This window comes from Psittacula echo (genome assembly GCF_963264785.1).
Source record: "Psittacula echo genome assembly, chromosome: 2".
Classification (NCBI taxonomy): domain Eukaryota; kingdom Metazoa; phylum Chordata; class Aves; order Psittaciformes; family Psittacidae; genus Psittacula; species Psittacula echo.
The window spans coordinates 38,856,895-38,869,789 of NC_137737.1; the positions used below are offsets into that span (position 1 = coordinate 38,856,895).

A 12,895-nucleotide genomic window follows, 5' to 3' on the forward strand; every position below is an offset into this window, starting at 1 on the left:
GTATTTCTGTAGGACTTTAATATTAACAAATACTTTAGAGTGCTATAAAATAGACTAGTTCTTTAAGCTCAGATTATTCAGACTGCCTCTTCAAAGAGGCCTTGTAGACCATTTTACCTGTGTTGATAGATGTATCAATTTTTGCAAGGGAACTTTGGAGAAGGAACTAAAGAAACTTACTGATTATAAGACAACGTTGGCTTTTTATCAACAATTTTTTATTTTATTGATAATTCAGATAGGACAAGGCTTTGTTAAGAAAATGGCACATTCCAGATCTATCTATCTAGAAATTAGTCAGAAAAAAGTGAATATGCTTTGTAAGCTTTTGGATAATACCCATCCTTCCACACCCACCTGGTTCATCGTACCTGTAAAAAAAAAAAAATTCCCTTTTTAGGTAGTGCACGTCAGTGACATGTCTGCATGTATTCTAGTTCCACTAAAGCTGAAGAAGGGTAAAAAGAAACATGAATGGTTTTATTCTTTTCAATAGTACCAAATATAGCTACAGAGGCTGTTGTCTAAGAAGCAGATTGCCTATATCTGGTCCAAGACAGAGGTAAAGAAATTAAAGGTATGCTTGTCAACCAACCTCCGGATATGGCTTACATCAGGATCTCCTTTCAAAACACATTGTGAGATCCTTCGAACAATGATGAATTTTATATTAAACCATGTGACTGCTCCTGGAATCTGAAAGCTGTAGAGTAGTCATATGATTGCTTCCCAGCTACCTACAACAGTGCTTGGCAAGCACATGGCTGCACATAGTTCTACAATGGCATATGCATGACTGTATTTACTCTACACTCAAGTAGGCCTTGGGCAGCTACTATTTTTGGCATAGATTCTGGGCATTTTGTTATAGATGTGTGTTCAATCTTTCGTTCATACCAGTGGTGGCAGGTGCTAATCAAACCACTTAATTTTCTTCTGCCATCCAGATGTCCAGTCACAAATGTCTTTACATTGGAGAGCTCATCCCAACACTTTGCAACACTGGTTGGCAGCAGTGCAGTCATCATGTTAGCGTACAGAAATCTATAATCAATCCTTCTCATGCCTTTGACACACTCTGTTCCACATAAAAATAGGCAGAACTTACACCGGGTTTTACATCTTTTCCCAGTATTTCTGCCAATGTGTTACTGATCCCAGGTTCAAAGAAGCAGATAGGTGCCTTTTATCCATGTCCTCTTTTACCTGGAATTGCCTCCAAAAAACACATCAGTGATGCTCTTTGACCAGTCATGGCCCAGAGGCTTTCAGAAACTTCTGCATCTCTTAATTTGGGAAGACTGGGAGTGAAGACAGTGTTTCACAGCTGCTTATAATGCATTTAGATCATCTTTGATGCTTGAATCTTTTTTTCTTATCTCTCAGTTTTAATGTTGAGTGACACTTGGGATTAAATGCATATCTTGATTAGTAAATATTTCATTGCTTGAATAAGTGGTCACATCATGCATTCTGGAGTTGTGTTAGACTGTAGCATCCCCTTCCAGCTACCTTGACTGTTTGTTTTACATTCGCCAAACTGTCTTTTTGCTAGTTGACTGTGGTTTGCTTGGCAATTACATAAACCCCATGTAATTGTGCTGAAAGTTGGCAGGGGGTGCATTTTTGTTTATTTTTATGCTTTTCCATTCTACTTCTGGTAAATTTTTGTGTTCTTGTTTGGATTTTTTTTTGCGTGTGTTAGTGGTTTGAAAAAGTCCCCTTACCCCTATTAGGATTCCCGTGAGATAGCGAAGTGCTATAAGTGTCTTTGATGTGCACATTATTTGAATCATTGGAACCTGTTTCCCCTTTCATTGTTTTCATAGATAGTCTTTTTGTAGCAATGTTAGTTGAGCACATGGTCTAGGTTACAGTGGCAAATTTTCTTTCTTGAAGAAAAGCTTGCCTTTCAGATTTACCTGAACTTTTTTACGCAAAATAGTTTCAGCTTTGCACTCCCCAGATGTTAAATAAGTTTTGTTTTGCCCTACTTTTATTTTGTTTTTTAAATGTACTTTTAAAACCATACCCCTACTGAAAACTTCAGCTGGATCTCATTCTTAAGTTGTTTGTGACGCTACCTCTGTTACTATAATATTTTTAGCATAAAGAGCTAGCATCCACACATTTCTACCTGATAATTTTTTTTAAAAGCTGCTTTTTGACTCTACAGTGTGGAAATCTTTATTACTCTGATAGATTTTTAATGTCTTTCAATTCTAGCAATGTGCCACCAGATGGGACCTCTCATAGATGAAAAGTTGGAAGATATAGACAGGTAAAAAAAGTCATGTGTTTTGATTCATGTTAAGATTCAGTCTTAGAAATAGAAGTGTTGCTGCTTAATCCTATGTTAGTTTCTAAGAATACTAGGAAAGAAAACGGGTATATTTATTAGTAGCTTCTCATCTGGGATGAGGTATGAGGGTTTTTTTTTTTTCTATAGTCACATGATATTTTATAGTATTGTACCATTTGACATTCTGGCACTTGTCAGGCATCACTTCACAGACAGTAAAAATATGTTGCATATTTCCTCATGGAAAGTTCCTTGTATTGTCTGCTCTGTACTGAAGTTATCTAAAAGGTAGAATAAACTGTAAAATATGTTTTCTAGGAAACATTCAGAACTTTCAGAGCTCAATGTTAAAGCAATGGAGGCTCTTTCTTTGTATAACAAATTGATGAATGAAGACCCGATGTATTCCATGTATGCAAAACTACAAAACCAACAGTATTACATGCAGTCATCTGGCGTTTCTGGCTCTCAGGTATGTATGTAACTTCTAATGGCCATTTGGGTTATCAAGTACATACTAGGCTATGTTTGATTTCTTAAATTGTTACTGATAAACAGTTTTTCACAAACTAAGGTTTTTACAAAACTTGCTCAGATTTTTTTTTACAGTATACTTCTCTACATTACTAAAATAGATATATACTGATATATAAAGTATGGTGGAGCATGTTGATGGCAAGTAATAGTTTTTCCTATTTCTGCCCTTGTATTCTCACTCCCCTCACTCCCTGAGTTGGAAACCTCATTTTGTTATCTGTTATCTTAATGCTGGGTTAAAATCATCTTGCACTCTTAGAGATAATATCAAATGCAAGAGCAGTGTTTTCTCTCAATACAGTATGTAAAAAACCCCAAACAAACAAAACCACACAAACAAAACCACAACAAAAAACCCCAAACACCCAATAAAATACTGTTTGTTTTCAGCTGCAAGCTTTGCATACTCTCCTTTTGGAGGTTCTTTTCTGTTCAGTACTTTTTGATCAAGGAAAAAGCCCATCCTGTGCTTTGAGGTGCACATAAAATTAAAAATGAAAGCTGCCAGGGCTTTGCATGGTGGGTCAAAGAAAGAAAAGAACCAAAGGAGAACGATTCCTGGTTAAGATTATGCCACCCTAAATTCAACTTCTTGTTTTAGTTTCCTTTTTTCTGAAATATCAGTAGAGAGCATGTAGCATTTAAATTACTGAATTTACGATTTATAGTTCTTTCATGGCAGCATTTCCATATAATTGACTCATCTCTGAGTAGGTCTTTTGGCTTATTCATATACTACGGTATTTTTCAAAGGTCTTTTAAACATTTAAATGTTTAATTCTGTAGTCTAATACAGGCTTCCTGTAGTCTTTTCCTGTTTATAGGAATATATAACATTTCAAACAGCTTTGAGGTTTTGTTTTTTTTTCAATAATCTAGTAGCTTCCAACAAATATGTACTTTCAGTGGCTTTTAAAGAAGATAATATATGTTTTTTCAGTGTAATTAAGAGGAATATTGTTTTCCATTCATATGTTGTTGTGATAAGCAATCATATCGTGACCTTATCAAATAATTTTAATGTTTTTCAAATGGGCATGTTTCTGGGGATTCTTAAAGTGAAAAACTGGATTTTATGATGAAGATGAGCCAGTATTAAGTTCTGAGAAGTTGAGAGGTCTCATGCCTTTGCTTCTATGAATGTCATCTGCAGTTCATGGAGTTTAAGATAGAAGAGCTGTATATCATAAACTTACATGAACTCATGTAAGTTGTGCATGAAACCTGATAATTCTTCCGGTAATTTGTGTTAAACCAAATAATTCACGATTAAATTCAGTTTACAAATTCAGTCTTGATTTAGTTGAACTCATTTCCTAGCAAGCTATTCCTCTAGTTAGTTGTAAAATGATGTCTTATTTCAGTTAAAATTTTCCCTTCTGCCCCACTCAAACAATTTTGTAATGGCAGTCTCAACAGTTACATAATATGACAGGTTAAGGAACAAAAAAAACCAACACATTATTGGCTTTCCATTTTAGTGATTATACCTTATGAAAGTTATCTGGACATCAAAAAAGTATTCTCTTCTGGGCTGTTATTTGTTACATGATTTAAATTCTTCGGTATTTTCATTCAAAAGTAGAAGCTCTTGTTTAGCATGAGCGTTAGTCCTTAAAATAAAATTTGGAATACAAGTTTTCCAGTAAACTGTTTGACCTTTCTGGTACTGGAGCCTGAGGTTAGAAATGTAAATAATGTCTTTTGAAAATCTGGTAATTGTTTTTTTGCATTGTGACACTTAATTGGAGACAATCAGTTGCTTTCTATTAAAACATCTGAAATAGAAAGGTTTGAGAGGCAGTATTTTAAGTTCTAAAGTCAAATATTAAATACCAAATTTTCTTGTATTTTGTTTTTAATATTCCTTTATTTAACTTCCTAGGTTTATCCGGGGCAGCCTCAAAGCAATGCATATTTGGTGGCAGGGAGTGCACAGATGGGCCATATTCAAGGCTACAACCTTCCTCCTGAGCAGCTGTCTTCTCTTAGCCAAGGCACAGTTACTCCATCTGCCAGCTCAGTACTGCCTGGTCAGCCTGCACAGGCATCCTACACAAAGTAATCTTAAATATTTTCCTATTCAAGTTTAAATCAATTTAAACATATAGGGCGACAGAAAATATTTAAAGGAGGTTTTTTTTTTCTTCTAGAAATATAGTTTTAAACAGAACTGAAAGATACTTCAGTGCAATTATTTCCAGTGTGCTTTGTGGTGGTGGTGTGAATTTGGTAAAAATTCCTGAAAAACTTCAAAATTTTCTCCTTTTTTTTTTAATAATTTTCTCTAGCTTTTTATTTTGTATATGAGAAATGTATAATCTATATCTATATATTTCTTTTATATAAAAGAAAAAATAGAGAAAGTGCTATAGACATGACTTTTTTTATGATAACTTTTAATATACATTTAATGATGATGATACTTGCTGCTCTGGCTGGCTTTGCATAATTTCTGAGATAGTATATATTGTATTGTTCTTTTCTCAAATTTTTGACTGTAGAAACATGGGGAGAATCCTGCTCAGCTTGGGAAAGAAGTGAATGGGCTATGAATACTTAGTGGAGGTTACACAGCTTCCCCATGTAAAGGAGCTACAAGTGACTTTCTGTTTTGGGTGGATGCCCAAAGATGCTGAGTTTTGGCTAAACTACGTATATTGTGAAAAAGTTTTGTGTTGACCTTAAGAAAAATTAGGTTGGGGGTTATTAATTATTATTATTACTGTCTGTATAAAGTAATTTTATTTTATAAAGTTGGGAGAGGCATCCATTTGAGTTATTAAAGTATTGGTTAGTCTCTGTCCCCACAATTTACATGTTTTGGGTGGTAAGACATACATTGATAAAGCGAGTTTCTACACACTTCACTTGACTTGGTTCACTATTTAAAACAGTTGGGTTTTGGTTTGTTTTCATGAGCAGAATGGAAGATAGATGCGATTCCACATTAAAATAAAATAAAGTAGATTCACAGTCTAGTTTTAAATCAGTGGGGGAGGTGTGTTAGGTGTGTTTAAATCTGAGGAGTGTCTTTGAGTTTCAATTAGAATATTCATTGACTACAGTTTTAAATATGCAAGGTGTCCAGAGTTAGGAGAGTTTAGTGTGTGTGTGTATAGAACAGTGGAGGAAGCAATAAAGTGTTGTGTTCTGTTGGTACGTTGTTTGTCAATTCAACTTTTTACTTCTTTTTTTTTTTTTTTCTAGTGCAATGGTTGGCTCTGTTGCTGGAAATACTTACTCTAACCAGGCTTCAGTGTATAGTCCACCACCTGCTACTGTTGATGTCGCTGCTTATCAGAACACTGGAACTAATATGTCCCAGGTGCCAAACTATAACTTACCATCCACACCTCTGCCACAGACAGCAGGCAGTCAACAAGCACCTCCACAACAACCACAGCCTCAGCCACCTCAGCAACCACAGCATAGCTACTCACAGAAGGCTCTGCTATAGGATCCAGGACTTCTGATTCCTAGTCTTCTTTAACTTCTGCTAAAGGCAGTTGGCAATTCTATGAGTTTCTTCCTTTAATCTATTAAACTTTGTTTATCCTCAGCTTAATAAGAATCTATCTTGGTGAACAAGTTCAATTTGCACTGACTTTTTAGGATTTTTTTTTTTCTTCTTAATTTTGCAGAGGAACGGATATATTTAGGACATTTAATTCCTTTTAAAATGCCTAAAAATTGGTACAAGGTTATTTATGTTGGTAAAATTGGCTACTCTGTGAAAACTCAACACTTGCAAACTGTTGTGGCATATATGTTATGTACATATAGTGTGTGATTGCAATAGTGACCATGTCGTATAGCTGTCGTGATCATGTGAATATATTTAACACAATGTTTTAAAATAATTTACTTTACTATTTTATTTTAATCATGAACTGACAACCATGTTTCGTAGTTTTGTCTAGTTTTATGACATATGTGATGTCTTTTTCCATTGCAGGAAAAGCAGTAATTTTGCATATCATGGTTACACTTACAAGCTAAGGTCTACATATGAATTTACAAATGTATCTAAGTTTCATTACTTCTTGAACTGAACACAAAAGTATCATGCCTATTAGACGGCTTATCTACCAAAGTAAACTAATTAACTAATAACTGATTTGGGGGGATAACAGCAAATTATGATTCTGCTTCACATATAATTAATAACTTAAAACTACTATTCAGAGGCTGCTAAACATATCATGGGACCATGCAACAGATCAGGATCTTGCATGTAATTTATTTTTTCCAAGTTGTTTTCTACAGTGAGAACCAGAACTATATGCTGTGTTTGTTGATAGAGATTACACCAAAGACAGAGGAGTTGAGCTGGAAGAGAAGTGATGGAGTTTTAAACTGGAACACACAACATGAGTAACACTATTCAAGTTTTCTTAATTAGAACATGAAGAATTTATGGACATTTAAAACACTTTGCTAAACAAACCTTCAGGGCTTTATTTTATCTCTTGTGGCCTTGCTTAGCAATTTGTTCTGTTTACTGTTCTACACAAACACTTCTGCCTTAAACATCTGTTTCAATTTCCAGTTGTACCATTTGAGTTTATTAGCCCTTCTATAGTGTGAATAGTTTATGAGGCATCTTATTTTCATTCACTTTCTGGTTACTTTGAATTCTCTTCTGCAGCAACATGCATTAGTCTTTTTTAAACCCTTGCATTTCTCAGTAATTTAGCCAGGTGGCTCTTTAAGGCATGCTATTTCTTTTCTGTAGCTGAGGTGCTGCAAAAAAAACACGGTAACAGAAGATGGTGTTTTAGATGTGCTTGATCAGAGTTTCTTGTACAAAGACTGTTGTTGCTTTGCATTTGTATTCAGTCTTAATACATCCTGCTTTTCTCTTATCTTTTCCAGCAACTCTAACTCCACTTAGAGCAATACTAGATGGCTTCACCATAAGATCTGTGTTTTCATGCTTGTTAGTATGTATGTCAGAAATTGTTCACTTTTGTGTACTCTATTTTAGTGTAATGCTTCTGGACTTAAAGTTTGCAATTGTACATTATACTGTAAGCTGACCTCAGTTATCCCATACACTCCTGCACAGTTACCTGACATGCCTTTGTTTCACTATTTTAATAGACACTGGTATTTTGCCCGTTAATGCTTTCAAATGACTGCTTTGCATAACTTCCAAGTGGGGTGGCTACAAAACATGCTCAGAGCTGACGTGTTCCAGTTGGGGATGTTCTAGCCAGCTGGGTAGTTTGGTACTAATGTTTTCACGTATTATTTTTTTCTCCAGAATTCTTAAGCACCCTTACAAACTGTCATTACTTCAGTGCATGGTGCCATCACAACAGTCTGTGGAATCTGAAAGGAAGTACTAAAAAAAAATAAATTAATTCCAATGTATTGTGTTATAGGTAATTTTTAATAAATTGGAGAGGTGATTTTCTTAAGAAAGAGCATGTAGCATCATTTAGATAATGTTCTCTGTATGCTCTGGGTACCTTATTGCAAAAGCAGAGAAACAATGCGTATAGAAGTGACAGCTTTACACAAAAGTGAACATGACTGTTTAATCTGTAGTTCTTACACCCTGATTCAAGGAGAAGCTTGAAGCACCAAAATCATCCAGCTGGCACTGACTGTTTGCAGTCTTAGATTTTCACATGTCGTGTCACATGTTCCGTAATAAAGACCTATGGAACTTCTGTGCAGAAATGACTCAACAGTAATACTTTTTGTTACTAATTTGTTTTTAAAATTTTGGAAGTCTTCTTTCCTTAACACACAGGAATGCTTGTTCCTGGTTCCTCCTTTGAAAGCTGAAAACTTATGTGTAATCTTGAGTTTTTCTGCTTTTTCAACTTGCTTATTTTGGGCATTTATCCATCTTCAAGAAAATGAAAATCACCTTTCATTTGTGTTCATCGTGACCAAATAATACTTTCTAACATGATGCCACTATAAATTCAGTATACTGAAAGTTGTGGGGAAAAAAAAAAAGCAATGAAAAGAAAACATGGGCACTTCTTATTTTTCTTCTTGTCTTTATTAGTCATAGAATCATAGAATGGTTGGGGTTGGAAGGGACCTTAAAAATTATCTAGTTCAACCCCTCTGCCATGGGCAGGGACACCTTCCACTAGACCAGGTTGCTCAAAGCCCCATCCAACCTGGCCTTGAACACTGCCAGGAACAGGGCAGCCACAGCTTCTTTGGGCAACCTGTGCCAGTGCCCCATCATACTCACAGCGAAGAATTTTTTCATAGTACCTAATCTAAATCTCCTCTCTGTCAGTTTAAAGCCATTCCCCCTTGTGCTATCACTACATGCCCTTGTAAGAAGTCCCTCTCCAGACTTCTTGTAGGCCCCCTTTAGGTACTGGAAGCTGCTCAAAGGTCTCCCCTGAGCCTTCTCTTCTCCAGGCTGAACAACCTTAACTCACTGCTCTAAAGTATCTCCTGTAACAAACTGTGAATTTTATTTGACTTAGAATCAGTTTTCATTGTCCACAATTTGTGCAGTAGATCCCTAGAATTTTAGGTTCAGAGTCTTTGTGTTTCTGTTGCATCCCACATTTTCCATTTCAGATGCAATTTTCAGATTAAATTGAATTTGGAGCTGTATTACTTCATGTTGATTTTTCTCATTTATCAGAAAAGATTATTTTGTCTTCTCAGTTGTGTCCTTTATGCTAGGTACTCTGAACTGATGCCTCCTCCTGCCTTGCTAGATGCTGTCATTGCACTAATTCCTTCACTCATCCTCTTGTATTCTCTGTAACTGATAATTTAGCAATTACATTTCAGTTCACCTCCTCTCTGCCAGTTTGGTATCATGAACCTGGAGATGTCATTTCTGGTGCTTCTCTGTTGTGATTTATTCTGAGATTCCTCATTTATGCATTGTTTTGACCAAGTTCACATATGTTCTGTCTTACTATAGTATTGAACACTGAAATATGGGTGAGACGGTGAAAGTACATGTAGTACATGTTCAGCTACTGTATGGAATAGCTTTTCAGCAAATAAATGAAGTGCCAGAAAGTTAATCTGTCTGAAAGTTAAGAATTCCTGGAAATGATATGTTATTTGTGTTCCAGTAGAAGACATAATTATTGAATGTCTTGTTTCTTTACATGTAACCTTGTCAATGAAAGGCTAAAATGTTTTCATACTATTTTGCATAACCCTTTGTTGTTTAACCGTTTCATTAAGGCATACAAAAATGTTCATTAACTTTAGAAGGGGTATTTTGGTGGCTTGGTTATCATGAACTTAGGCAAATGCTGGAAAGTGCCTTCTGTGCATTTCACTTCTATAAACAAAGCTTGTTTACCCATGTGTATCATCTCATAACAAAGTTGTCAAGATTTATTGTAAAGCATCCCAGGTAAAACACTGAGGCAGTGATTAGAAGTTGCTACGCTGATGCCGTGGCAGTGTGTTCCAGTGTGCAGTTGCAGGAAGAGTGGCAACATATTTCCCCATCTCTCTTTGGTAACTGGTACCCATGTAGATGTGTATTTAATATCACTGGCCAAAGGACATATAGACAGCAGTAAAGCAACGGTTAAAAGGAACAAACCAGAAGAATTATAGCATGCTTCTCAGCAGGTGTGGTGCAGCATTTTGTCCTCATGGTACAGCTATTGTTCATGAATTTTGAGGCGGGGAAACAGAATTTGAGTAACTGGAACTTCAGAGAATTCTGCCAGGGTGCAAATGCTTAGATTAACAAAGGAGAGAAATTTGCTTTTAATAATGTATATATTTTGCTGATCAAATCTAGGCTGCTATTATAGTTCTCTGATTTCATCTAGATGGCAGGAACATCAGATATACACTGGAGAACTGCTTAATACCTCATTCTCCACTTTGTTTAGTATTTTCTCTAATATCACTTACCTTATTTTTCACTTATATTTAAACAAATATCTGTGCAGTCTTTACATATAAAGGTCTTACCTTATTCGTTGTCTGCTGGGTTTCACAGGTGGGATGAAAAAGAACATCTCTAATTATAGCAGCTACACTGGCACTTTGAACTGCATAACTGCAGCTTCTCTTGGAGAAGATGCGTGTATTGGTTTTGAAGAACATGGGAGCTTAATTTTTCCAGTTAAGAGATCAAGGAGATTATCTTTAACTAAAAAGGTAAAGTACAAGTTACAAAAGCCTCCATTGCTAAGAGCAGGCAGAATCATTTTTTACTCTGTTATTCAGCCTTAGTAAAGCTGACCAGCTCCACTACAGCTAGTCCTTTCTCATTTTCAGCTGCAGTGAAGAATATTAATCTTCATGTGTGCATACTATCCAGCACCATAGTAGAACATGGAAAGGCCTTGACCTTTGAACTTTTTTCTCCACTGTGTAAAAACAATGTACTTTTCTGAAACCTCGTTTCTTAAATTAGGATATTTTGTGTTTTAAAAACATTCCATTTGCTACCATGTAAAATTGCAGATCTAAGGTTCACTTTTCATGCTGCTGCCTTGGCAAAAGGTGGTAGGAGCTTTTGTTCTCTCCTGCATGTGCTTCTGGAAATCCAAATAATTTTTGTCTCTGTCATGAAAAAGAAAAGAAGCCTGCTGCAGTGTGCTTTGGTTTTAATAAAGTGTACTCAGTAGCAAAGTGCATTTTTGGTTTTGTTTGGTTTGATGCTCCCTTTGATGTTGGCATATGTATATATTTAGATATACTGCACTGTTGTACAAGAATTGTTTTAGTAAATAACACTATTTGTAAAAACTGTTAATTGTTTTTGGTATGATTGCAAAATATTAAAGTTGGAGTATTTAGTTCATTATTTTGCAAAGTTAATTCATAAATTTCATGGAAGACTAATCAGAAAAGGACTTCATTTGCTGGAGGGACTCGGAGCAGCAATAGGCACGGTGTGTTAGAAGTATTTAGCTCACATTTTCTGATTACAGGAGGGGTAGAGGTGAGGTTTGGGTTGTTCTGGGATTTTGGGGAGATTTTTTTCTTTTATATGATGGCGTACACAAACTTATATTATTTGCACTTGTAAAGTTTTTTAAGCTGTCATTAACCTCCTTCAGCTAAAATCCAAGTAGTACGTTGTACATCTTATTTCAAGTATGCTGCATGTTCTTTTTTTTTTTTTTTTTGGTGAGAAATAAAGCATGGGTATTTTAAAGAGGTGGTAAAGAACAAACGAAAACAACTGTAACTGTACTGTCTAATGTGTATATACACAGATCAATAAGCAGATACTGCTGGCGGCTTGACAGTTAATTCACACAGTTATTTGACAGTTTATTCAATTTCTGATCACAGTTAATGCAAAGTAGCATTAAACCTGGTTGTTTGTTCTTTGTGAAATGAGTTGAAGATCAGGCTACAGCCTGGTTTGTGGATCTACATTACTGCGTAAGATACTGCCACAGCTGAAACTGGGTGGTCTTGGCAGATGGATGTTATGTTCTTAAAACAATGCTAAACTTCATGGGTTTCTTGCTCAAACCAATGTGAGCGTCTGAGATCACCATGAGGCTTTGGGAGTGATGGGCAGCAGATTACCAGTTTGGCCTGCTCTTCCTAAAAATGTGAGCTACATGCTTAGAGTAAGTGATTTTGGGGACTGTGGGTTCATTCAGTATGGTAATTTCTGTGTTTCAAAAGTATCAATTCGGATGACAGAATTAAAAGTCCTACAGATAGTGTAGAAATTAAACATGTAATGTCTCTGATTTGGAACAGAGAGGGAGAATTTATATTGAGTTTTCTTTACTGACATTTTCTTTTGGACAGAGAAAGTGTTTCTGCTGACAGGCCTATGATAAAAATAGTGTGAGAGTTTGCTCCATCATAGTCTTCAAGGCTTTTGTACAGACCTAATGCCATGAATCTGGGCAACAGGTAAAATAAGCATCAGTGTGTGTTTAAGGAGATCAAACCAATGACCTTCACTTAAACTTTCAATAAACTGGTTCCTATGTTATCTCTCTTCATGGCAGGCACTTCATATTGCATTGCAAAGCTAGGGACTGTATCGCATTGTCTCATTGCTGCAGCTGGATTTCAAAATCTTATGCTACCCTGTTGCAGTAGAAATGC

General features: G+C 35.8%; 1 protein-coding gene across 3 annotated transcripts in view; it reads left to right on the plus strand.

Moving 5' to 3' along the window:
* STAM (signal transducing adaptor molecule) overlaps positions 1-11,446 on the plus strand; it is a 37,569-nt gene extending 26,123 nt beyond the window's left edge. For all 3 annotated transcript variants that reach the window (XM_080639590.1, XM_080639591.1, XM_080639592.1), the window contains 4 exons: positions 2,227-2,281; positions 2,621-2,774; positions 4,725-4,900; positions 6,050-11,446. In XM_080639590.1, coding sequence (XP_080495716.1) covers positions 2,227-2,281; positions 2,621-2,774; positions 4,725-4,900; positions 6,050-6,299 — 635 coding nt within the window. In that variant the 3' untranslated portion in view covers positions 6,300-11,446. The remainder of the gene's footprint in view (positions 1-2,226; positions 2,282-2,620; positions 2,775-4,724; positions 4,901-6,049) is intronic.
* The last annotated feature ends 1,449 nt before the right edge of the window (positions 11,447-12,895 follow it).